A 27067-nucleotide genomic window follows, 5' to 3' on the forward strand; every position below is an offset into this window, starting at 1 on the left:
GAGTCCTCTCTGTGAAAGGTGCTATATAAATACAATTTACTTACTTACTACTTTGCTGTTTGGATGTATGGGCTGTCAAGGCCAGAAAGTAGTTTTTTGGCATTCCCGCATAACTTCTGGGTATGATGATGATGTCACGCACATACCCTCTATAGTCAGTCATTGTTCAGAGGTGCCAGTCTATTCTAAAGATCTTATTTAGCTGCATGTAGAACAACTTGAGCTGTAGAATTTGAAAATGTTAGCTTTTCTTTCTTTGTGATCGAAGATTAATATGACAAAACAGAATTCAAAATTGAAAATAATTTGTAATATTTTGTGTGGTCCAACATTGGACTTCAAAGTTAGATCTTTCCTAAAACAATTCTCTTCAATCACCCAAAACATATTTTTTATTGTGGCTAATATTGACTGTAATGTTGACAACTAAACTGGAGTCCTTGCAGAAATTGTTAAATGTGTGTATCATACTGCCTCCCTGTGGACAAACGTGTTGAGAAAAATAAAAACTCTTCAATGGCTGAATGTTTAGTATCAGTATGTCAGTGTGTAGTGGCACTCCGTCTAAATGTTCTTAAAAATGTACCACTTGGTGGAGTAGACCTCACAAAAACACAAAACAGTAGTTGTACGCAAACGACAAGACAAAAGTAACTTTTCTTAAAAAGGTTTTACTGAGAAAAAACACCAAAAGTTACAGAGTCCAATGTATGGTCAAAAAACTGTGTTGCTTCCTTCTATGTCTGACTCCAACTGACTACAAGACTGTGACATCAAACAGAAATACACACAGGTGCCTCCAACTGGTCCAAATTGGCTCCCATTAACATCAAAGGATAATTAGGTCACACTCAGATCAGGTCAGCTAGACCTTTTTAAACACACATGACACTCATGAAATGCAATCAAATATCCAGCATAGCTTTTTAACCTTTTTTTACCAAAATAATTATTAATCTTAATCATGAATTCACTTAAACATAAAACATTGACAATTGGCACCTACATTACCCGGCCCCTAATTGGTTAGGCAGGAGGGCTAAGCAATTATCATACTTAAACATTCAGAGCCACATTACTGTTCATGTCCATAAACAATCAAAAACTTAAACTTGTTCTTTTTAATCAAATCTTCATTTTTCCTGTCCTCTTCTCAGTTAGGTCCTTTTCTTCTGGCCTGGCTTCTTGCAACAGAGAGCAGAGTCTATAGTCTTGGATTATCTTCGTCGTTTGCTTTGCAGGGTCTTTTTAAATGTCACTGATGATCTTCGTGTCCTGATTGTTTGTGATAACTCCTTTCTTTTCTCTTTCAGTTGCTGCAAAGTTTTCTTCAGCCTTAGAATCCAGGCGAGCTTGTGCCAGTCTGAGTAGTACTCGATCAGTTCGTTCCTTGGCTCCATGTTAGCTTTGACTTTGATCTCAGGATCATCTTGAAGGGTTTCTTTCAGTTGAACAGGTTGAAACGAGTCTGCGCAGTCGAAGACCACTCGTATCCTTTTCCTTTTAGGGTGATGCACCCTTTGGTGCGGTATGTAGATCATGGTGCAGTCATCACGACTCGGTTCATCTGTTGAAACTTGAACAGTGCAGTCTTTGCCAATAATGGTGTCCTTGAAGCCGTTGCCGTGAGACTTCTTCTTGAACTTCCTAAGCAAACTGACTGTAGGCTGAACCACATGGTTAGTAGGCTTTGCGTTCTTCTTGATCGGCAATTCAATGCTGCAATGTCCGTTCTCAAAGATTGTGGTTTTCTGCACAGCCTGTTTGTCCTCTTGGGACAGCTCTTTGTCGTCATAGTTGCGCTCTGGAAAATCTTGAACCAGTAGCTTCTCAATCTCCACCACAGAGAGTCTGTTCAATGAATATTGAGGACGTTTTATCTCTGTGTTGCTCATTTCCTTCCTTATAGGTCCATTCACGACCCAGCCGATGGCAGTCTTCACAGCATACGGTCCTCCATTTTGACCATTGATAACGTGCCATGGCTCCATTGCTCGTGGACAGTTCGCTCCAATGAGTAGGCCAACGTCTGCTTCTAATTCTGGCAGGTGTACTTCGCTGAGATACGGCCACTTCTGGATATCAGATTTCTTCGGTATGTTTTCAGGGTGAACAGGTATGTAGCTGTGGGTGTACACCTTCGGAAGCTCAATATACTTGTTCTCTTCTAGCCCACATATTTCAAGATCCAATATCACACAACTGCTCAGGAGTTTCCGTTCTTCAGGCGTGTCTTGGCCCATGGTGCTGATAAGTACTTGGGTTGGCTTCCCCTTAACGTTCAGTTTCTTTTGCAGAGCTTCCGTGCAGAACGTTCCGGTGCTTCCCGGATCAATGAACGCGTACGTTTCCACATACTTGTCACTCTTTCTTGTCTTGACCTTCACCGGTACTATTGACAGAACACATTCAAGTTCTCCGGCCCCTGTGACGTTACAGGATTCTTGTGTGACAGAAACTTGTGCACAAACTTCACTTCCCTGTGCACCGTCATCCTTTTCAGGTGAAGCTTCACGTGAGACAGAAACTTCTCTTTCTGTGTGTAGAATGTCTGGATGCTTTAATTTGCATTCGATACACTCTGCTCTTTTCTTGCAGAATTTGCTCAGATGTCCATAAGTTAAGCACCCAAAACATAAGCCCTTTGACTTCAAGAACTCCACACGTTCTGTATGTGGCTGCTTCTTGATCTTGTTGCACGAAGCTAGTGTGTGATCTTCCTGGCAGTACAAACACGGCTTCTCAAAAGCATTCACTGTTTTGCTTGTTCTTTCTGGCTTCCAATATGTTCCTTGAGGCTGCTGATTGTCACCTGAAACGTTGGTTGCGAAACTACTTCCACGAAATTCTCTCTTCACAGGAGGTCTTTCTCTTTGATCATTCTGTCCAGCCGTGACTGGGCGGCTGTCTGGTATATTACCAAAGAGGGGATCCGTAGCTATTTTAGCTTGCCGGTCAATGTATCTGACCAAATCCGCAAACTTCGCTCTTCTGCCCTGTCGCTCTTTGACATCGTAGGCTACATCACGCCAACGTTCTTTCATTCTGTATGGTAGTTTAGACACCACCGTTCGCAGGTTGGTTGGATTGTCCATCTCTTCCAAATAGTCTATGTCTTCCATAGTGTTGTGACATCCAACTAAGAACATTGCGTAGGCACTTAAAGCCTTTCCATCGTCGGACTTGATCGTCGGCCATTTGAGGGCTTTATCAATGTACGCACTGGCGATCCTTAGTTCATCCCCATAATGCTTATGGAGAAGTTGCTTCGCTACTTGGTAACCTTTCCTCGACGGCATGTGAGCACAGCTGCGAACTAACTCTTGAGGTTCACCAGCTGTGAACTGTTCCAAGAAGTACAACTTGTCTTGATCAGTGTCAGTCTTTTGTTCCACTGAGTGCTCGAACGCTCTGATGAAAGATTTGTACTGCAATGCATCACCCTTGAACACAGGAATATCCTTTTTTGGTAACTGGGATTGCTTCTGTTGGCTTACAAGCAACTCCGTTATTGCATTCTGTTTCTGCAGGACTTCTATTATGCCATCACCTCTGGTGCCCTGATTGAAATTGTGATGATCTCCTTGTGAAACTTGTGACTGCGACGTTTGTGACTGTGCCCGAAAGTGTACATTTACTGGTTGAGCACTGCTGGCTCTTTCCTGCTTCACACTCCCATGCCGTGGTCTTTGTGATGCCAGATAGCTATTCATACCATCTTCCTGTCTTTCATGCTCTTTGAGTACTTTTATTTTTGCACTGCTTGCTGCTAATGCAGTCTCCAAATCGAGCTCCTCTTTTTTAGCTTTAATTTCAGCCGCTGCTACTTTAAGTTCAGCCTCTGCTTTTGCAAGCTGCTGTTTCTTCTTGAGTGCAGAGGAAAATTCAAGCAGTGCTGCATGCTCGGCCTCTTGTCTAACACGTGTGGACGACACTCTTGACACTGTTGAAGCACGACTTACTTGAGACCCACCTTTGCGGGCACCTCCTGTGTCCTTGACACTAACCTGTGATACACTATCACTTGGTTTAACTCCATCTTGCAGGTTATTTTCATTATCACAACCTTTGATCATTGTTAACTGATCCTGCCTTGCAATCCAATTTGTAACTGTGTTCATGAACTGGTGTAGATTTGCCTTTTTGGGTTCGAACCACATATCTTGATCCGCTATTCTTTCATCCTCAGGCAAAAGACTTGCAACTTCGTTATTGAAATGAAAGAACTCATCATAAGCATGTGCAAAATCACCTTTGTACACATCCTTCACATGTTGCAAGTTTTGAACATCATCCATCAATGGCTCTATCTCATTCATTTTACTTGTCAGAGCTCCCAATCTCTGTCTCCTTAATGCAATGCTTTTTTGCAATTTCTCTTCTACTGCTTTCTCAGTCTTGCGAGACTGTCTGCGTGACCTTCCTCCCTCCACACCTTCAGGTCCATTTTCTTTTTCATCAGCCATCATATCAATTGCAGAGTAGAATGCTCAAGTTGCATGCAAAAGCTTAAAAGCACTTTTTATAGTCACTCTTCTTAATCAAACCAGTGCAAAACAACTTCTCAAGTGATGCAAAACTCCACATAGGTTGAATGAAAGCTTGAAATTATGCTCACATGGAGAGAGCCACAGTCAATATAGCATAGAAGAGAAATCCAAATCCAGGTAGTATCTTCGTGTCACAAAGCACATGGAAAATTATATTTTTAATACCTTGTCTTGGGAATCACTCCAAAAGATTACCCCTGTTACTGCCTTTCCTTCAGGTGAACTTGTTTTCCTCCAAAAAATGTCCAGGCAAGTTCCAACTGTAGCTCATTAGCTCAGTTTTTTGACTAAATGTAGTGGCACTCCGTCTAAATGTTCTTAAAAATGTACCACTTGGTGGAGTAGACCTCACAAAAACACAAAACAGTAGTTGTACGCAAACGACAAGACAAAAGTAACTTTTCTTAAAAAGGTTTTACTGAGAAAAAACACCAAAAGTTACAGAGTCCAATGTATGGTCAAAAAACTGTGTTGCTTCCTTCTATGTCTGACTCCAACTGACTACAAGACTGTGACATCAAACAGAAATACACACAGGTGCCTCCAACTGGTCCAAATTGGCTCCCATTAACATCAAAGGATAATTAGGTCACACTCAGATCAGGTCAGCTAGACCTTTTTAAACACACATGACACTCATGAAATGCAATCAAATATCCAGCATAGCTTTTTAACCTTTTTTTACCAAAATAATTATTAATCTTAATCATGAATTCACTTAAACATAAAACATTGACAATTGGCACCTACACAGTGTATGATTGAGAGTAATTCTTGCCTCGAGAGTTCTAAGGACTTGGATGGTGTTTCAAGGAGGGGGATCCTCCACCATGAGAATGGCCCCGTCAGCACCAGTGGTGACCAGTGTTGGTGATCCAGATCTTGACCGAGGTGATGCTGTCGCTGGGGTCCACGCCCATGTGGGTTACCTTGCCGCCCATGATGTTTCACACCGTCACCAGCACTGGTGCTGGTCGTCTCCACCTGGACAGGAGAGGAAACTAGGAACATTAGGCTAGTATTAGAAATGTGTGTTGTGGCCTTGTGGGTGTCCGGTTATCCGGTTCGTCAGTGTCTGACGGAGGCTGGATAGCCGCAGCATCTAAGTCGCATATGGAGAACTAAAATAAACGTTTAATCCTGTCATTCGAGTCCGAATCCGAGTGCAACCCTTCACTTGCCTGGCATTTAATGCCTTAAAGGAGTAGTTCACTGTTCACCCAAAAAATAATTTGTATCAATTACACACCCCATGAAGCCTTGAATTCATGGATTTTATTTTTATTTTCGCATTCCTAAGCCAATAATTTGATGACCGGATCATCAGTCAGCAGGAGACCGAAATATTGATTTAGGACTGCAATTAAAAAGAAAACCATCTCCATAAATTCAAGGCTTCATGGGGTGTGTAATTGATGATAATGATAAATGCTCAGACAGGTTTAAAGGATAATTCCATGCTAGAAGGCTTTCTTACCTTTATTTGTAGTTATTATTTGTAGCAAACAGCCCGGTCTCGTGGTTCGATATGTACTTGTGCGAGCCCATAGACTCCAATTCCGTAAACTTCTGTGTCCCTATTCGCCAATAGAAGTCATTGGACTGGCCCCATGAAGTGAACGGAGTTGTCGTAACTCGGTCTTGCTCAATGGCTCTGGCAGAAAGGAAGTAAAGAGGAAGCAGGTAGACTCACTAGCTTGCCAGCAAGGTGGTAAATACATGCAATTTCCCATTGACAGCCCTTACATCCAAACAGAAAAGTCCTATCTGATTGAATTAAACATTAAACTCACCAACATCAGCTACAAAAAGCTTGAATTATCCTCTATCTGCAAATTGTTTGTTTCATAAACATCCACCGTTATGTCCCGCCAAGAAATTCCTTGCAGGTGATTGGAGTGTTGGAGTTTGAAAGTGCTCGTTGGATATCACTCAACGGTCCTGCGTACCACCTGTTTTGAATTTGCACATAATGCAGCAGGCAGCAGGAGATTGCTTTACTGAAAAGTGAAAATCTGTATACTGAATATACAGTGTGTGTGTGTGTGTGTGTGTGTGTGTGTGTGTGTGTGTGTGTGTGTGTGTGTGTGCGAGCACGCGTGCGTGTGATGTGTGAAATAATGTAAAGAATAAAGAGCGCATATGCTTCAATGTAAATATTTAATGTCACAGACAATACAGAACAATCCTTCATAGTTTTAATAATTACATTATCTCAAGATTGAGGTTCTGCTGTTTCCTTAAAAAATAAAAACAATTTCTTGTTTTCAATGTAGCTATAGGCTTAGTATAAAAAAGTACCAAAAGTAGAAAATTATAATTATGCAGAATGTCCCATTTCACAATTTTACAAATGTATAAAATATATGTATATAAAAAAAGTACATTGTAGGCCTACTTGAGTAGTACTTACACCACTGACTCTTACACATGAAGTAGTGCTGTGTGACATGGAAAAATTTGGTTACATGGCGCATTTTGTAGTAGTTGGTGTTCATCATTGGACTGAATGGTCACGGAGAGCCATTATCAGCTGGCATTCTTTTCTTTTTTTTTAAATAATTATCCCACGATTTTGCAACCCATTTTTTCACCCAGTGTCAATTATCTAATGTAATCCTGGGCGCTACACTTCCTCTGCCAACCTGGGGGGAAGGGGGGGGAGGGGAGGGGGAGTCCAAGCTGCTTCTTTTCACCCGACAGAGTTTCCCCGGCCGGACGTAGTGTGTGGAAGGAACACGTTATTCTGACCAGTTCCTTTCCCCTCCATCAGGCGCCCCGGCTGGCCAGGGGGAGGCAGTTTAGAGACCAGGATTACTGCATGTTTTTGTGAGGGTACCTACCCTAGGGGACACGGGGAGAACTAGCCCTGGTCCAGTGCTTACAGCGAGTCTCTCTCTGGGAGAACATGCAAACTCTACACAGAAAGGCCCTTTTATTGCCAACGGGTATGGGAACTGATGACGCGGAGGAGAGAAACACGCCCCCACTGCCCACAGCGTCCCCAGTGGAAATCGAACCCAGGACCTTCTAGCTGGCATTCTTAATATAAGTATTTCAGAAATCTCACTCAGTAATTGCTTTGTTGATTAACAAAATAGCAGATCTACAAGCTTACAATGCGTCACAAAAGTGATATGACCATCCGTAACAATATGATATCGTCACAATATCGAAATGGAGGTATTTTTCCCGTATCGCCCAGGTCTATTGTCCAGCCCTAACACCTCATACAATATCAGTGTCTTGACTTTACATAAGTGTAATGAATAAAGTGCTTTAGGCCTACTCCTCACAAGCTTGTTAACATATTACAATCCCGTGACCAGCACCATGGAGAGAATGGGGACAGTGAAAGAGAGAAAAACAGACACAGAGAAAAACGCAGCATTTCCTGTGGTCTTAACTGGTGGAGTGGGCAGGTCACCCACTGTCTCCTTCAAGAAGGAGCCGAATTGCGATGCTTTGGCAAACACCTGTATATCTGCACGTGTGCTTTTTCCAGTGTCATCCATAGTTACCACAGCCATCTGGAACCAGGATGAATCTGACTGGCACAGCAGGGGTCCACCTTTGTCTCCCTATAAGTTAATAGCAACAAAATATACAAATGTTTTCCATTCCAAAATTTCATACTTTTCCAGATTCAAATTTCCAGAATTCTCTGTTGATTCTTCAGACCATTATTTGACATGATACAAGTATAGCTACATGTAAATGCTTATTATGTTTAAAACCTGTATGTTACATTCTAACTGTATAAATTAACATCTGGCATTCATAATTCAAAAAAAGTATGAAGATTTGTGCATCTGACTGCTTTTCCTGTTAAAAATACTGTCTATACTTGTGTATACTACCGAGGTCACCCAGGGCTCTATACAGTACTTGAAGGTTACATGTTTTCCTCTACAGCTATAATCTCTTCGCCGATCTACAAGACGATCTACAAGCTCACAGTCACAACGCATCGCATTGTGACAGATTGTGGCCTTGTAGATGGGTTATTTTTGCTCGGTTAACATGGACTGGAGGATGATGATGGAATGTGATTTACCTGCTGAATGTCCATGGAATATGTACAGATGTTTTACCTGCTGAATGTCCATGGAATATGTACAGATGTTTTCAGAGTCAGAGTTGTTCCCACAACTTGTCACATTAGTCTCAAGATCTCGTAGGACTGAGCCAGCATCCCCTGCAGAAATTACATTCAATTACAAGTGTGAATATACGTAGGGCTACTGTAGTAAAGCAGTCAGTATGAGCACACTGCAAAAATCCTCATTTTAAAAAAGATACTGATGGTTTCACTGAGCAGAAAGTTTTGACAATAATTGTACTGTCACCTCTGGTGTTGGTGCCATGACCCCAACCAGCCACCCAGCACTGGGTTCCAGTAGGAAAGGTTCTGGTACCGGACAGGTCCATACACACAGGTTGGATGTAATCACTGTAGCGGATTGGGTTAGCCAGCTCCAGTAATGCGATGTTGGAACCGGTCTTGTTGCTCACTGTAATGTTTGAGATGTCCGTCGACATCTCAAACACCTCCAAACCATTCTCAAGTCGTGGGCCCAGGGAAACCTTCCACTCAGTGATGTTTGGATTTAAGATGTTTTTGTCATCACTGGCATTACTAAATAATGAATGGATAAAAAAATGTAATAAAAAATAATAATAACGGTTGGTCTACTCTACACAGCATTTACAAAAACAAAAGTTAGGGTTAGAACGAGAAATGTACCTGGAAAAACACTGGGCAGCAGTGAGGACAAAGTTGTCAGCGATAATTGTTCCACTACAAATAAAGGTGCCATTTTTGTTAAGACTGGCCATCCAGGGCCAGGATCCCCCTGTTGCAGCACCACTGACCCCATCCACACGACTGTTCAGTGGAGCACTACCACAAACTGACCCTATGTGACAAAATAACAAATAGTTAGATAAACAGTGTAGATTCTTTCACTGTGTGGAAAAAGTTAGATAACAGACAGACAGACAGACAGACAGACAGACATCTTGCTGATCTTGATTCCTTTGATACTACAGAAAAAAATACTCACGCAATGGAACTGTTACTGGAACTGTTACTGTAACATTTTTTATTGTTGTAACTATTGGTGAAGTTGTTGGTGGAGCGGGTAGACCAGGACAGGTGTAGCTGTTGTCAGCATCTATCCCACTGGAGGTAAACTGGATGAAACCTGGCTTGTCAGTTTGGATGAAGGAGTTGATCCAACACTGGTAACGGGACACTCTGGAGTAAACCCCAAGCAGATTGGGACGAGCACAGCCACGGCCAAAACTAACAACTCCAGATTGGACCCAGACAGAGCCCTTTTTGTTGACCATTGGACCTCCTGAGTCACCCTGAGAAGCAAAAGTATTGATGTCAAACATTCAGCCAATTCACATGACATTCGTTATAGTGCAACCAAGTAAGTAAAAAACACTTGCGTGAAGTGAGCAGCGCTCGTATCATCATGCATCAGCCAATAGAAATCATCACATTCCTGGCTACAAACACACCTACACACAAAGCTGTGCATAGGAGAGGCTAGCGCCGCTCAAAAATAAGTATCATGGTACTGTACTGGCTATCTGCTATTGGCTGTTGATGTCAGATTAACACATAGTGACATCACCACACCAGGCAAAATCTTATGAGCAGTTGAATATCCTGCTTTTCATCACTGGTTGTCAGGCTTCACACAGATTTGGGTTTGGTTACATTTTAACTATTACCTAAACAAGTAAAACATATCACACCTGGCATGAGTCCTTGCCTCCAGCCAACACACCAGCACAGATCATGTTGTTTGTTATTGTACCCACTCCATTAAGACAGTTACACTGTCTATTCCCCATAACTGGAACCTCTACTTCTTGTAATGTTTTGGGGGACGACAAAGGTACTGAGGGACAGAGGAAGTAAGACATTGGTCAAACCTATGAACAAACAGTTTTTCTAATAAAATCAAGAGTTACGTTTACAAATCAATCGTTCCCAATAATACAAGCAAAACTCACCTCCCTCCTGGATTCTACCCCAGCCAGTGACCCAGCTATCAGTACCATTGTTGAACACACTGTCACTGGCTGCCAGACAGACAGGTCTGACGTAGTCAGTGAAACTGACTGGCGAGGAGAGTTTTAGCAGAGCAATATCATTGTCACTGCTGTCACCGTCATAGTTAGGATGTAAAATGATTCGGGCAACATCTCTGGATACTTCATTTGGGTTGTCGCCCTCCAGGCTCTGTCGACCCAAGGAAATCTTCCAGGCGAATGTATTTGCACTTCATAAATGAGAAGCAGAAGAAATTAAAAACAATAAACAGGATTGACAAATCAAAGTGGTCTTGTATGATTCTTTTTGGAAGTTGTCATGAGATCAAGGTACTGCATGTTCCTATTCTTAAAGAACAGCCACATGGATGGGTAGTGAACACAGAACAATATCGGGGAGAAGTAGATCAGTTCTCCCGCATGTTATGACATGCTATAAATATCCATATCCAAAGAAACAAATTGTCTGCATGTACAGCATACAGCAACACATGAATAAAGAAGTTTCCTTCATTCCTGAGTTATGTTATATACTTTATCATGTTAGTAACTCACCTGTTGAAGCAGTGAGCAGCAGACATCACCCATTCCTTGTTAATGAGGGATCCACCACAGATATGGCCTCCAAACCTTTGCAGACTGGCCTGCCATGGCCAACTTCCTGCTGGAGCATCCTCACCTCCAACTATCCTGTTGTTGAGTGCAGTGATTCCACACACTAGACCACAATCAATATTGATGTTAGTCAGACTATTATACAGTATAATAAATATTGACAAAGATAAAATAAAGTATTTACTGTACTTCTGCACAGACTTTTATTACTCCATACGTACCTTCAGCACTTGTTAAAACTACAGTAGTTGGTTCTGTGGTCGTGGTCGTAATGGCTGGCACTAAGTTAACAGTTGTTGGTTGTGTGGGAGTGGTTGTAATGGTGGGCACTGGGGTAGCAGGAGCCGGGAGGCCAGAGCAGGTGTAGCTGTTGTCAGCATCTATCCCACTGGAGGTAAACTGGACGAAACCTGGCTTGTCAGTTTGGATAAAGGAGTTGATCCAAGACTGGTAACGGGACACTCTGGAGTAAACCCCAAGCAGATTGGGACGAGCACAGCCACGGCCAAAACTAACAACTCCAGATTGGACCCAGACAGAGCCCTTTTTGTTGACCATTGGACCTCCTGAGTCACCCTGAGAAGCAAAAGTATTGATGTCAAACATTCAGCCAATTCACATGACATTCATTATAGTGCAACCAAGTAAGTAAAAAACACTTGTGTGAAGTGAGCAGCGCTCGTATCATCATACATCAGCCAATAAAAATCATCACATTCCTGGCTACAAACACACCTACACACAAAGCTGTGCATAGGAGAGGCTAGCGCCGCTCAAAAATAAGTATCATGGTACTGTACTGGCTATCTGCTATTGGCTGTTGATGTCAGATTAACACATAGTGACATCACCACACCAGGCAAAATCGTATGAGCAGTTGAATATCCTGCTTTTCATCACTGGTTGTCAGGCTTCACACAGATTTGGGTTTGGTTACATTTTAACTATTACCTAAACAAGTAAAACATATCACACCTGGCATGAGTCCTTGCCTCCAGCCAACACACCAGCACAGATCATGTTGTTTGTTATTGTACCAACTCCATTAAGACAGTTACACTGTCTATTCCCCATAACTGGAACCTCTACTTCTTGTAATGTTTTGGGGGACGACAAAGGTACTGAGGGACAGAGGAAGTAAGACATTGGTCAAACCTATGAACAAACAGTTTTTCTAATAAAATCAAGAGTTACGTTTACAAATCAATCGTTCCCAATAATACAAGCAAAACTCACCTCCCTCCTGGATTCTACCCCAGCCAGTGACCCAGCTATCAGTACCATTGTTGAACACACTGTCACTGGCTGCCAGACAGACAGGTCTGACGTAGTCAGTGAAACTGACTGGCGAGGAGAGTTTTAGCAGAGCAATATCATTGTCACTGCTGTCACCGTCATAGTTAGGATGTAAAATGATTCGGGCAACATCTCTGGATACTTCATTTGGGTTGTCGCCCTCCAGGCTCTGTCGACCCAAGGAAATCTTCCAGGCGAATGTATTTGCACTTCATAAATGAGAAGCAGAAGAAATTAAAAACAATAAACAGGATTGACAAATCAAAGTGGTCTTGTATGATTCTTTTTGGAAGTTGTCATGAGATCAAGGTACTGCATGTTCCTATTCTTAAAGAACAGCCACATGGATGGGTAGTGAACACAGAACAATATCGGGGAGAAGTAGATCAGTTCTCCCGCATGTTATGACATGCTATAAATATCCATATCCAAAGAAACAAATTGTCTGCATGTACAGCATACAGCAACACATGAATAAAGACGTTTCCTTCATTCCTGAGTTATGTTATATACTTTATCATGTTAGTAACTCACCTGTTGAAGCAGTGAGCAGCAGACATCACCCATTCCTTGTTAATGAGGGATCCACCACAGATATGGCCTCCAAACCTTTGCAGACTGGCCTGCCATGGCCAACTTCCTGCTGGAGCATCCTCACCTCCAACTATCCTGTTGTTGAGTGCAGTGATTCCACACACTAGACCACAATCAATATTGATGTTAGTCAGACTATTATACAGTATAATAAATATTGACAAAGATAAAATAAAGTATTTACTGTACTTCTGCACAGACTTTTATTACTCCATACGTACCTTCAGCACTTGTTAAAACTACAGTTGTTGGTTCTGTGGTCGTGGTCGTAATGGCTGGCACTAAGTTAACAGTTGTTGGTTGTGTGGGAGTGGTTGTAATGGTGGGCACTGGGGTAGCAGGAGCTGGGAGGCCAGAGCAGGTGTAGCTGTTGTCAGCATCTATCCCACTGGAGGTAAACTGGACGAAACCTGGCTTGTCAGTTTGGATAAAGGAGTTGATCCAAGACTGGTAACGGGACACTCTGGAGTAAACCCCAAGCAGATTGGGACGAGCACAGCCACGGCCAAAACTAACAACTCCAGATTGGACCCAGACAGAGCCCTTTTTGTTGACCATTGGACCTCCTGAGTCACCCTGAGAAGCAAAAGTATTGATGTCAAACATTCAGCCAATTCACATGACATTCATTATAGTGCAACCAAGTAAGTAAAAAACACTTGTGTGAAGTGAGCAGCGCTCGTATCATCATACATCAGCCAATAAAAATCATCACATTCCTGGCTACAAACACACCTACACACAAAGCTGTGCATAGGAGAGGCTAGCGCCGCTCAAAAATAAGTATCATGGTACTGTACTGGCTATCTGCTATTGGCTGTTGATGTCAGATTAACACATAGTGACATCACCACACCAGGCAAAATCGTATGAGCAGTTGAATATCCTGCTTTTCATCACTGGTTGTCAGGCTTCACACAGATTTGGGTTTGGTTACATTTTAACTATTACCTAAACAAGTAAAACATATCACACCTGGCATGAGTCCTTGCCTCCAGCCAACACACCAGCACAGATCATGTTGTTTGTTATTGTACCAACTCCATTAAGACAGTTACACTGTCTATTCCCCATAACTGGAACCTCTACTTCTTGTAATGTTTTGGGGGACGACAAAGGTACTGAGGGACAGAGGAAGTAAGACATTGGTCAAACCTATGAACAAACAGTTTTTCTAATAAAATCAAGAGTTACGTTTACAAATCAATCGTTCCCAATAATACAAGCAAAACTCACCTCCCTCCTGGATTCTACCCCAGCCAGTGACCCAGCTATCAGTACCATTGTTGAACACACTGTCACTGGCTGCCAGACAGACAGGTCTGACGTAGTCAGTGAAACTGACTGGCGAGGAGAGTTTTAGCAGAGCAATATCATTGTCACTGCTGTCACCGTCATAGTTAGGATGTAAAATGATTCGGGCAACATCTCTGGATACTTCATTTGGGTTGTCGCCCTCCAGGCTCTGTCGACCCAAGGAAATCTTCCAGGCGAATGTATTTGCACTTCATAAATGAGAAGCAGAAGAAATTAAAAACAATAAACAGGATTGACAAATCAAAGTGGTCTTGTATGATTCTTTTTGGAAGTTGTCATGAGATCAAGGTACTGCATGTTCCTATTCTTAAAGAACAGCCACATGGATGGGTAGTGAACACAGAACAATATCGGGGAGAAGTAGATCAGTTCTCCCGCATGTTATGACATGCTATAAATATCCATATCCAAAGAAACAAATTGTCTGCATGTACAGCATACAGCAACACATGAATAAAGAAGTTTCCTTCATTCCTGAGTTATGTTATATACTTTATCATGTTAGTAACTAACCTGTTGAAGCAGTGAGCAGCAGACATCACCCATTCCTTGTTAATGAGGGATCCACCACAGATATGGCCTCCAAACCTTTGCAGACTGGCCTGCCATGGCCAACTTCCTGCTGGAGCATCCTCACCTCCAACTATCCTGTTGTTGAGTGCAGTGATTCCACACACTAGACCACAATCAATATTGATGTTAGTCAGACTATTATACAGTATAATAAATATTGACAAAGATAAAATAAAGTATTTACTGTACTTCTGCACAGACTTTTATTACTCCATACGTACCTTCAGCACTTGTTAAAACTACAGTTGTTGGTTCTGTGGTTGTGGTCGTAATGGCTGGCACTAAGTTAACAGTTGTTGGTTGTGTGGGAGTGGTTGTAATGGTGGGCACTGGGGTAGCAGGAGCTGGGAGGCCAGAGCAGGTGTAGCTGTTGTCAGCATCTATCCCACTGGAGGTAAACTGGACGAAACCTGGCTTGTCAGTTTGGATAAAGGAGTTGATCCAAGACTGGTAACGGGACACTCTGGAGTAAACCCCAAGCAGATTGGGACGAGCACAGCCACGGCCAAAACTAACAACTCCAGATTGGACCCAGACAGAGCCCTTTTTGTTGACCATTGGACCTCCTGAGTCACCCTGAGAAGCAAAAGTATTGATGTCAAACATTCAGCCAATTCACATGACATTCATTATAGTGCAACCAAGTAAGTAAAAAACACTTGTGTGAAGTGAGCAGCGCTCGTATCATCATACATCAGCCAATAAAAATCATCACATTCCTGGCTACAAACACACCTACACACAAAGCTGTGCATAGGAGAGGCTAGCGCCGCTCAAAAATAAGTATCATGGTACTGTACTGGCTATCTGCTATTGGCTGTTGATGTCAGATTAACACATAGTGACATCACCACACCAGGCAAAATCGTATGAGCAGTTGAATATCCTGCTTTTCATCACTGGTTGTCAGGCTTCACACAGATTTGGGTTTGGTTACATTTTAACTATTACCTAAACAAGTAAAACATATCACACCTGGCATGAGTCCTTGCCTCCAGCCAACACACCAGCACAGATCATGTTGTTTGTTATTGTACCAACTCCATTAAGACAGTTACACTGTCTATTCCCCATAACTGGAACCTCTACTTCTTGTAATGTTTTGGGGGACGACAAAGGTACTGAGGGACAGAGGAAGTAAGACATTGGTCAAACCTATGAACAAACAGTTTTTCTAATAAAATCAAGAGTTACGTTTACAAATCAATCGTTCCCAATAATACAAGCAAAACTCACCTCCCTCCTGGATTCTACCCCAGCCAGTGACCCAGCTATCAGTACCATTGTTGAACACACTGTCACTGGCTGCCAGACAGACAGGTCTGACGTAGTCAGTGAAACTGACTGGCGAGGAGAGTTTTAGCAGAGCAATATCATTGTCACTGCTGTCACCGTCATAGTTAGGATGTAAAATGATTCGGGCAACATCTCTGGATACTTCATTTGGGTTGTCGCCCTCCAGGCTCTGTCGACCCAAGGAAATCTTCCAGGCGAATGTATTTGCACTTCATAAATGAGAAGCAGAAGAAATTAAAAACAATAAACAGGATTGACAAATCAAAGTGGTCTTGTATGATTCTTTTTGGAAGTTGTCATGAGATCAAGGTACTGCATGTTCCTATTCTTAAAGAACAGCCACATGGATGGGTAGTGAACACAGAACAATATCGGGGAGAAGTAGATCAGTTCTCCCGCATGTTATGACATGCTATAAATATCCATATCCAAAGAAACAAATTGTCTGCATGTACAGCATACAGCAACACATGAATAAAGAAGTTTCCTTCATTCCTGAGTTATGTTATATACTTTATCATGTTAGTAACTAACCTGTTGAAGCAGTGAGCAGCAGACATCACCCATTCCTTGTTAATGAGGGATCCACCACAGATATGGCCTCCAAACCTTTGCAGACTGGCCTGCCATGGCCAACTTCCTGCTGGAGCATCCTCACCTCCAACTATCCTGTTGTTGAGTGCAGTGATTCCACACACTAGACCACAATCAATATTGATGTTAGTCAGACTATTATACAGTATAATAAATATTGACAAAGATAAAATAAAGTATTTACTGAACTTCTGCACAGACTTTTATTACTCCATACGTACCTTCAGCACTTGTTAAAACTACAGTTGTTGGTTCTGTGGTTGTGGTCGTAATGGCTGGCACTAAGTTAACAGTTGTTGGTTGTGTGGGAGTGGTTGTAATGGTGGGCACTGGGGTAGCAGGAGCTGGGAGGCCAGAGCAGGTGTAGCTGTTGTCAGCATCTATCCCACTGGAGGTAAACTGGACGAAACCTGGCTTGTCAGTTTGGATAAAGGAGTTGATCCAAGACTGGTAACGGGACACTCTGGAGTAAACCCCAAGCAGATTGGGACGAGCACAGCCACGGCCAAAACTAACAACTCCAGATTGGACCCAGACAGAGCCCTTTTTGTTGACCATTGGACCTCCTGAGTCACCCTGAGAAGCAAAAGTATTGATGTCAAACATTCAGCCAATTCACATGACATTCATTATAGTGCAACCAAGTAAGTAAAAAACACTTGTGTGAAGTGAGCAGCGCTCGTATCATCATACATCAGCCAATAAAAATCATCACATTCCTGGCTACAAACACACCTACACACAAAGCTGTGCATAGGAGAGGCTAGCGCCGCTCAAAAATAAGTATCATGGTACTGTACTGGCTATCTGCTATTGGCTGTTGATGTCAGATTAACACATAGTGACATCACCACACCAGGCAAAATCGTATGAGCAGTTGAATATCCTGCTTTTCATCACTGGTTGTCAGGCTTCACACAGATTTGGGTTTGGTTACATTTTAACTATTACCTAAACAAGTAAAACATATCACACCTGGCATGAGTCCTTGCCTCCAGCCAACACACCAGCACAGATCATGTTGTTTGTTATTGTACCAACTCCATTAAGACAGTTACACTGTCTATTCCCCATAACTGGAACCTCTACTTCTTGTAATGTTTTGGGGGACGACAAAGGTACTGAGGGACAGAGGAAGTAAGACATTGGTCAAACCTATGAACAAACAGTTTTTCTAATAAAATCAAGAGTTACGTTTACAAATCAATCGTTCCCAATAATACAAGCAAAACTCACCTCCCTCCTGGATTCTACCCCAGCCAGTGACCCAGCTATCAGTACCATTGTTGAACACACTGTCACTGGCTGCCAGACAGACAGGTCTGACGTAGTCAGTGAAACTGACTGGCGAGGAGAGTTTTAGCAGAGCAATATCATTGTCACTGCTGTCACCGTCATAGTTAGGATGTAAAATGATTCGGGCAACATCTCTGGATACTTCATTTGGGTTGTCGCCCTCCAGGCTCTGTCGACCCAAGGAAATCTTCCAGGCGAATGTATTTGCACTTCATAAATGAGAAGCAGAAGAAATTAAAAACAATAAACAGGATTGACAAATCAAAGTGGTCTTGTATGATTCTTTTTGGAAGTTGTCATGAGATCAAGGTACTGCATGTTCCTATTCTTAAAGAACAGCCACATGGATGGGTAGTGAACACAGAACAATATCGGGGAGAAGTAGATCAGTTCTCCCGCATGTTATGACATGCTATAAATATCCATATCCAAAGAAACAAATTGTCTGCATGTACAGCATACAGCAACACATGAATAAAGACGTTTCCTTCATTCCTGAGTTATGTTATATACTTTATCATGTTAGTAACTCACCTGTTGAAGCAGTGAGCAGCAGACATCACCCATTCCTTGTTAATGAGGGATCCACCACAGATATGGCCTCCAAACCTTTGCAGACTGGCCTGCCATGGCCAACTTCCTGCTGGAGCATCCTCACCTCCAACTATCCTGTTGTTGAGTGCAGTGATTCCACACACTAGACCACAATCAATATTGATGTTAGTCAGACTATTATACAGTATAATAAATATTGACAAAGATAAAATAAAGTATTTACTGTACTTCTGCACAGACTTTTATTACTCCATACGTACCTTCAGCACTTGTTAAAACTACAGTTGTTGGTTCTGTGGTCGTGGTCGTAATGGCTGGCACTAAGTTAACAGTTGTTGGTTGTGTGGGAGTGGTTGTAATGGTGGGCACTGGGGTAGCAGGAGCTGGGAGGCCAGAGCAGGTGTAGCTGTTGTCAGCATCTATCCCACTGGAGGTAAACTGGACGAAACCTGGCTTGTCAGTTTGGATAAAGGAGTTGATCCAAGACTGGTAACGGGACACTCTGGAGTAAACCCCAAGCAGATTGGGACGAGCACAGCCACGGCCAAAACTAACAACTCCAGATTGGACCCAGACAGAGCCCTTTTTGTTGACCATTGGACCTCCTGAGTCACCCTGAGAAGCAAAAGTATTGATGTCAAACATTCAGCCAATTCACATGACATTCATTATAGTGCAACCAAGTAAGTAAAAAACACTTGTGTGAAGTGAGCAGCGCTCGTATCATCATACATCAGCCAATAAAAATCATCACATTCCTGGCTACAAACACACCTACACACAAAGCTGTGCATAGGAGAGGCTAGCGCCGCTCAAAAATAAGTATCATGGTACTGTACTGGCTATCTGCTATTGGCTGTTGATGTCAGATTAACACATAGTGACATCACCACACCAGGCAAAATCGTATGAGCAGTTGAATATCCTGCTTTTCATCACTGGTTGTCAGGCTTCACACAGATTTGGGTTTGGTTACATTTTAACTATTACCTAAACAAGTAAAACATATCACACCTGGCATGAGTCCTTGCCTCCAGCCAACACACCAGCACAGATCATGTTGTTTGTTATTGTACCAACTCCATTAAGACAGTTACACTGTCTATTCCCCATAACTGGAACCTCTACTTCTTGTAATGTTTTGGGGGACGACAAAGGTACTGAGGGACAGAGGAAGTAAGACATTGGTCAAACCTATGAACAAACAGTTTTTCTAATAAAATCAAGAGTTACGTTTACAAATCAATCGTTCCCAATAATACAAGCAAAACTCACCTCCCTCCTGGATTCTACCCCAGCCAGTGACCCAGCTATCAGTACCATTGTTGAACACACTGTCACTGGCTGCCAGACAGACAGGTCTGACGTAGTCAGTGAAACTGACTGGCGAGGAGAGTTTTAGCAGAGCAATATCATTGTCACTGCTGTCACCGTCATAGTTAGGATGTAAAATGATTCGGGCAACATCTCTGGATACTTCATTTGGGTTGTCGCCCTCCAGGCTCTGTCGACCCAAGGAAATCTTCCAGGCGAATGTATTTGCACTTCATAAATGAGAAGCAGAAGAAATTAAAAACAATAAACAGGATTGACAAATCAAAGTGGTCTTGTATGATTCTTTTTGGAAGTTGTCATGAGATCAAGGTACTGCATGTTCCTATTCTTAAAGAACAGTCACATGGATGGGTGGTGAACACAGAACAATATCGGGAAGAAGTAGATCAGTTCTCCCATGTTATGACATGCTATAAATATCCATATCCAAAGAAACAAATTGTCTGCATGTACAGCATACAGCAACACATGAATAAAGAAGTTTCCTTCATTCCTGAGTTCTGTTATATACTTTATCATGTTAGTAACTAACCTGTTGAAGCAGTGAGCAGCAGACATCACCCATTCCTTGTTAATGAGGGATCCACCACAGATATGGCCTCCAAACCTTTGCAGACTGGCCTGCCATGGCCAACTTCCTGCTGGAGCATCCTCACCTCCAACTATCCTGTTGTTGAGTGCAGTGATTCCACACACTAGACCACAATCAATATTGATGTTAGTCAGACTATTCTACAGTATAATAAATATTGACAAAGATAAAATAAAGTATTTACTGTACTTCTGCACAGACTTTTATTACTCCATACGTACCTTCAGCACTTGTTAAAACTACAGTTGTTGGTTCTGTGGTTGTGGTCGTAATGGCTGGCACTAAGTTAACAGTTGTTGGTTGTGTGGGAGTGGTTGTAATGGTGGGCACTGGGGTAGCAGGAGCTGGGAGGCCAGAGCAGGTGTAGCTGTTGTCAGCATCTATCCCACTGGAGGTAAACTGGACGAAACCTGGCTTGTCAGTTTGGATAAAGGAGTTGATCCAAGACTGGTAACGGGACACTCTGGAGTAAACCCCAAGCAGATTGGGACGAGCACAGCCAAGGCCAAAACTAACAACTCCAGATTGGACCCAGACAGAGCCCTTTTTGTTGACCATTGGACCTCCTGAGTCACCCTGAGAAGCAAATGTATTGATGTCAAACATTCAGCTAATTCACATGACATTCATCATGTGAGCAGCGCTCGTATCATCATACATCAGCCAATCAAATCATCACATTCCTGGCTACAAACACACCTACACACAGAGCTGTGTGTAGGTGTCTACTCAAAAATAAGTATCATGGTACTGTACTGGCTATCTGCTATTGGCTGTTGATGTCAGATTAACACATAGTGACATCACCACACCAGGCAAAATCTGATGAGCAGTTGAATATCCTGCTTTTCATCACTGGTTGTCAGGCTTCACACAGATTTGGGTTTGGTTACATTTGAACTATTACGTAAACAAGCAAAATATATCACACCTGGCATGAGTCCTTGCCTCCACCCAACACACCAGCACAGATCATGTTGTTTGTTATTGTACCCACTCCATTAAGACAGTTACACTGTCTATTCCCCATAACTGGAACCTCTACTTCTTGTAATGCTTTGGGGGACGGCAAAGGTACTGAGGGACAGAGGAAGTAAGACATTGGTCAAACCTATGAACAAACATTTTTTCTAATAAAATCAAGAGTTACGTTTACAAATCAATCGTTCCCAATAATACAAGCAAAACTCACCTCCCTCCTGGATTCTACCCCAGCCAGTGACCCAGCTATCAGTACCATTGTTGAACACACTGTCACTGGCTGCCAGACAGACAGGTCTGACGTAGTCAGTGAAACTGACTGGCGAGGAGAGTTTTAGCAGAGCAATATCATTGTCACTGCTGTCACCGTCATAGTTAGGATGTAAAATGATTCGGGCAACATCTCTGGATACTTCATTTGGGTTGTCGCCCACCAGGCTCTGTCGACCCAAGGAAATCTTCCAGGCGAATGTATTTGCACTTCATAAATGAGAAGCAGAAAAAATTAAAAAGAATAAACAGGATTGACAAATCAAAGTGGTCTTGTATGATTCTTTTTGGAAGTTGTCATGAGATCAAGGTGCTGCATGTTCCTATTCTTAAAGAACAGTCACATGGATGGGTGGTGAACACAGAACAATATCGGGGAGAAGTAGATCAGTTCTCCCCATGTTATGACATGCTATAAATATCCATATCCAAAGAAACAAATTGTCTGCATGTACAGCATACAGCAACACATGAATAAAGAAGTTTCCTTCATTCCTGAGTTATGTTATATACTTTATCATGTTAGTAACTAACCTGTTGAAGCAGTGAGCAGCAGACATCACCCATTCCTTGTTAATGAGGGATCCACCACAGATATGGCCTCCAAACCTTTGCAGACTGGCCTGCCATGGCCAACTTCCTGCTGGAGCATCCTCACCTCCAACTATCCTGTTGTTGAGTGCAGTGATTCCACACACTAGACCACAATCAATATTGATGTTAGTCAGACTATTATACAGTATAATAAATATTGACAAAGATAAAATAAAGTATTTACTGTACTTCTGCACAGACTTTTATTACTCCATACGTACCTTCAGCACTTGTTAAAACTACAGTTGTTGGTTCTGTGGTCGTGGTCGTAATGGCTGGCACTAAGTTAACAGTTGTTGGTTGTGTGGGAGTGGTTGTAATGGTGGGCACTGGGGTAGCAGGAGCTGGGAGGCCAGAGCAGGTGTAGCTGTTGTCAGCATCTATCCCACTGGAGGTAAACTGGACGAAACCTGGCTTGTCAGTTTGGATAAAGGAGTTGATCCAAGACTGGTAACGGGACACTCTGGAGTAAACCCCAAGCAGATTGGGACGAGCACAGCCACGGCCAAAACTAACAACTCCAGATTGGACCCAGACAGAGCCCTTTTTGTTGACCATTGGACCTCCTGAGTCACCCTGAGAAGCAAAAGTATTGATGTCAAACATTCAGCCAATTCACATGACATTCATTATAGTGCAACCAAGTAAGTAAAAAAACACTTGTGTGAGGTGAGCAGCGCTCGTATCATCATACATCAGCCAATAAAAATCATCACATTCCTGGCTACAAACACACCTACACACAAAGCTGTGCATAGGAGAGGCTAGCGCCGCTCAAAAATAAGTATCATGGTACTGTACTGGCTATCTGCTATTGGCTGTTGATGTCAGATTAACACATAGTGACATCACCACACCAGGCAAAATCGTATGAGCAGTTAAATATCCTGCTTTTCATCACTGGTTGTCAGGCTTCACACAGATTTGGGTTTGGTTACATTTTAACTATTACCTAAACAAGTAAAACATATCACACCTGGCATGAGTCCTTGCCTCCAGCCAACACACCAGCACAGATCATGTTGTTTGTTATTGTACCAACTCCATTAAGACAGTTACACTGTCTATTCCCCATAACTGGAACCTCTACTTCTTGTAATGTTTTGGGGGACGACAAAGGTACTGAGGGACAGAGGAAGTAAGACATTGGTCAAACCTATGAACAAACAGTTTTTCTAATAAAATCAAGAGTTACGTTTACAAATCAATCGTTCCCAATAATACAAGCAAAACTCACCTCCCTCCTGGATTCTACCCCAGCCAGTGACCCAGCTATCAGTACCATTGTTGAACACACTGTCACTGGCTGCCAGACAGACAGGTCTGACGTAGTCAGTGAAACTGACTGGCGAGGAGAGTTTTAGCAGAGCAATATCATTGTCACTGCTGTCACCATCATAGTTAGGATGTAAAATGATTCGGGCAACATCTCTGGATACTTCATTTGGGTTGTCGCCCTCCAGGCTCTGTCGACCCAAGGAAATCTTCCAGGCGAATGTATCTGCACTTCATAAATGAGAAGCAGAAGAAATTAAAAACAATAAACAGGATTGACAAATCAAAGTGGTCTTGTATGATTCTTTTTGGAAGTTGTCATGAGATCAAGGTACTGCATGTTCCTATTCTTAAAGAACAGCCACATGGATGGGTGGTGAACACAGAACAATATCGGGGAGAAGTAGATCAGTTCTCCCGCATGTTATGACATGCTATAAATATCCATATCCAAAGAAACAAATTGTCTGCATGTACAGCATACAGCAACACATGAATAAAGAAGTTTCCTTCATTCCTGAGTTATGGTATATACTTTATCATGTTAGTAACTAACCTGTTGAAGCAGTGAGCAGCAGACATCACCCATTCCTTGTTAATGAGGGATCCACCACAGATATGGGCACGGCGCGGCTGGAATCCACGCACTGTTAACCTGCAATCCGGCCAAAAGAAACAAACCCCTGCTTGGCAAGATCGACAGACGCCTGTTCTGTTGTATATTCTTGTTAATGGCAGGAGACATCCAACCCAATCCTGGTCCTGTATTCACTAGACTTCAGGCGAAGAAACAAATTTGCAGCCTGATGAACACGGACGCAAGGACAACAAAGGAGACGGTCGCGGCCACACAGCCAACGCAAGGTACAGGCACGGAGCCGCCTTGGGGACCCATCGCAAGGACAACACATGAGACGGTCACGGCCACACAGCCAACTCAAGGTACGGGCACGGAGCCGCCTTGGGGACCCATCGCAAGGACAACGCATGAGACGGTCACGGCCACACAGCCAACTCAAGGTACGGGCACGGAGCCGTCTTGGGGACCCAACGCAGATCCTCCAAGGCAATCAAACAAAGGAACGGAGCTGAACGTGAATCTTCCCCCCCCCCACCCCCACCCCCACCGAGGACGCCCGCTCCCTTCCCCCTATTCAACCCATGGCTACTAACAAAGACAATGGACCTGATCAACTCTTCTCAATTGCTGACATCAACAAATCAATCCTCAACAACAATGGTATTCATCTTTTTCATCTCAATGTAAACAGCCTTTATTCCAAACTGGCCGAAATTAGAGAATTATTCCTTACCGGCAAGGCAAACATTTTGTGTTTTTCTGAGACCAAACTAGATGAATCCATCAGGGACGCTGAGATTGAAATTGAGAACTACTCCGTAGTCAGAAATGATAGAAACCGTAATGGGGGTGGTGTTTGCATGTATATCCACAAAGATACTGAATTCATTACCCGTACTGACTTACAGCATGTTGAAATTGAAACTGTGTGGGTTGAATTAATTTTCAAAAATGCGAAATCAGTACTAGTTGGCACAGTCTACAGACCTCCTGATCAGCAAGGCTTTTATGATATTCTTGAGGGTTGCTTAGCTGAGGAGGAGGGTGCAGAGAAAATCCTGATGGGCGGTCTGAATACAGACGTACAGCGTAAAGAGGCGCCTGTTTTCAAATCATTTAGTAGGTTTTGTGATCTGCATAGTATTAGCCAGCTTATTACCCAACCCACTAGAGTGTGTGTTTCTACTCAAACTGTCATAGATCTCATTCTGACCTCGGACAAATCCAGAATCTCCAAGAAAGGTGTTATTGTATGCGGGCTTAGTGATCATTTCATGATATTCTGTACCCGCAAAAAACAAAAACAAAAGGCTGGCTGCCACAAAGCAGTCATATCAAGGGACCTCAAAACCTACTCGTGTGAGGTCTTTAACCAAGAATTGGAGAGTCTGGATTGGTCCGATGAGCTTAACAGCACACTTGTCGAAGAAGCTTGGCTTGGCTTCAAAACTAAATTTACATCAGTACTGAACTTCATGGCTCCTCTGAGAACCATCAGGGTCAAAACCCGCTCGGAGCCATGGATGAATTCGGACATAATGACTGCAACGAATGCCAGAGACAAAAAATGCTCTGAATTTCTAAAATGCAAGTCAAAGCTTGCCAAGCGCTTCAACAGGGGTCTCCAAGCTCAGCTGGACAACCTAAAAACCCAACGAAACAGGCTAAGAAATAATGTTACTGCCATGATCAAATCCGACAAAAGTAACTTTATTAATAATAAAGCTGAGGAAAACAAAAACAATCCTCGAGAGCTCTGGAAGCTACTCAACAACCAATTAGGCTATAGTCAGAAACTGAAAACCAGGTTTTCAAACATAAACATTAAAGCGAACAACACTCTCATCACTGACAAGCTTGATGTGGCCAACTACTTGAACATCTTCTTTACAAACATATCAACAACGCTGGTTAACAATCTGCCCTCCCACTCTGGGCTCTTTGGTGTAGAGCACATTAAAACCTTCTACAGTAACCTAGGTGTTTGTAAAGACGATTTTAAATGAGTTATGGTAACAACTGATGAGGTACTTAAGAAACTGAGTGCCCTCCAACCCCACAAGGCCACTGGCCATGACAATATTCCCTCCAAATTTCTCAGAGACTCAGCCATCTCTATAGCTCCAATCATCACCCACATAGTAAACCTCTCCATCAAACAGGGACAGGTCCCCCTAGATTTCAAACTGGCCAAAGTAACCCCCCTGCACAAGAAAGGGAGTAAATTAGACCCCGGCAACTACCGCCCTATTTCTATTCTAAGCTCCATCTCGAAAGTGATGGAAAAAATAGTCTATCAACAGGTTGAAAAGTATCTTGCCACTAATAAATTATTGTACGAGTTCCAATCTGGCTTCAGAACATCCCACTCCACTGACACATGCCTTCTCTATTTGAGCGACCACATCAAACAAGAGGTGGACGCTGGCAAATACTGCGGCATGGTCATGCTGGACCTCCAAAAGGCTTTTGACACAGTGAACCACTCCATACTGGTTAACAAGCTAAAAGCAATTGGTTTCGATAGCACATCAGCGAGCTGGATGCAATCCTACCTGGAGGGGAGAGAACAGATGGTGGAAGTGAACGGAACACTGTCCCCTCCCCTCCCAGTGAGCTGTGGCGTTCCACAAGGAAGCATACTAGGGGCTCTACTGTTCCTAATATATGTTAACGACATGA

The 27067-nt window shown here is 42.7% G+C and overlaps 1 protein-coding gene across 1 annotated transcript in view; it reads right to left on the minus strand.

Annotated features, from left to right (window-relative positions):
• Positions 1-1217: 1217 nt before the first annotated feature.
• LOC306915020 (uncharacterized protein) overlaps positions 1218-27067 on the minus strand; it is a gene marked incomplete at both ends in the record, with an annotated part of 34364 nt that continues 8514 nt past the window's right edge. The window contains 38 exons of the mRNA XM_079492266.1: positions 1218-3915; positions 5329-5534; positions 7982-8131; positions 8645-8748; positions 8900-9189; positions 9298-9469; positions 9617-9923; positions 10323-10468; positions 10584-10852; positions 11178-11340; positions 11459-11813; positions 12213-12358; positions 12474-12742; positions 13068-13230; positions 13349-13703; positions 14103-14248; positions 14364-14632; positions 14958-15120; positions 15239-15593; positions 15993-16138; positions 16254-16522; positions 16848-17010; positions 17129-17483; positions 17883-18028; positions 18144-18412; positions 18738-18900; positions 19019-19373; positions 19773-19918; positions 20034-20302; positions 20626-20788; positions 20907-21261; positions 21617-21762; positions 21878-22146; positions 22471-22633; positions 22752-23106; positions 23507-23652; positions 23768-24036; positions 24362-24452. Coding sequence (XP_079348392.1) covers positions 1218-3915; positions 5329-5534; positions 7982-8131; positions 8645-8748; positions 8900-9189; positions 9298-9469; positions 9617-9923; positions 10323-10468; positions 10584-10852; positions 11178-11340; positions 11459-11813; positions 12213-12358; positions 12474-12742; positions 13068-13230; positions 13349-13703; positions 14103-14248; positions 14364-14632; positions 14958-15120; positions 15239-15593; positions 15993-16138; positions 16254-16522; positions 16848-17010; positions 17129-17483; positions 17883-18028; positions 18144-18412; positions 18738-18900; positions 19019-19373; positions 19773-19918; positions 20034-20302; positions 20626-20788; positions 20907-21261; positions 21617-21762; positions 21878-22146; positions 22471-22633; positions 22752-23106; positions 23507-23652; positions 23768-24036; positions 24362-24452 — 10964 coding nt within the window. The remainder of the gene's footprint in view (positions 3916-5328; positions 5535-7981; positions 8132-8644; positions 8749-8899; positions 9190-9297; positions 9470-9616; positions 9924-10322; positions 10469-10583; positions 10853-11177; positions 11341-11458; positions 11814-12212; positions 12359-12473; positions 12743-13067; positions 13231-13348; positions 13704-14102; positions 14249-14363; positions 14633-14957; positions 15121-15238; positions 15594-15992; positions 16139-16253; positions 16523-16847; positions 17011-17128; positions 17484-17882; positions 18029-18143; positions 18413-18737; positions 18901-19018; positions 19374-19772; positions 19919-20033; positions 20303-20625; positions 20789-20906; positions 21262-21616; positions 21763-21877; positions 22147-22470; positions 22634-22751; positions 23107-23506; positions 23653-23767; positions 24037-24361; positions 24453-27067) is intronic.

This window comes from Electrona antarctica, assembly GCF_951216825.1.
Source record: "Electrona antarctica genome assembly, chromosome: 22".
Classification (NCBI taxonomy): domain Eukaryota; kingdom Metazoa; phylum Chordata; class Actinopteri; order Myctophiformes; family Myctophidae; genus Electrona; species Electrona antarctica.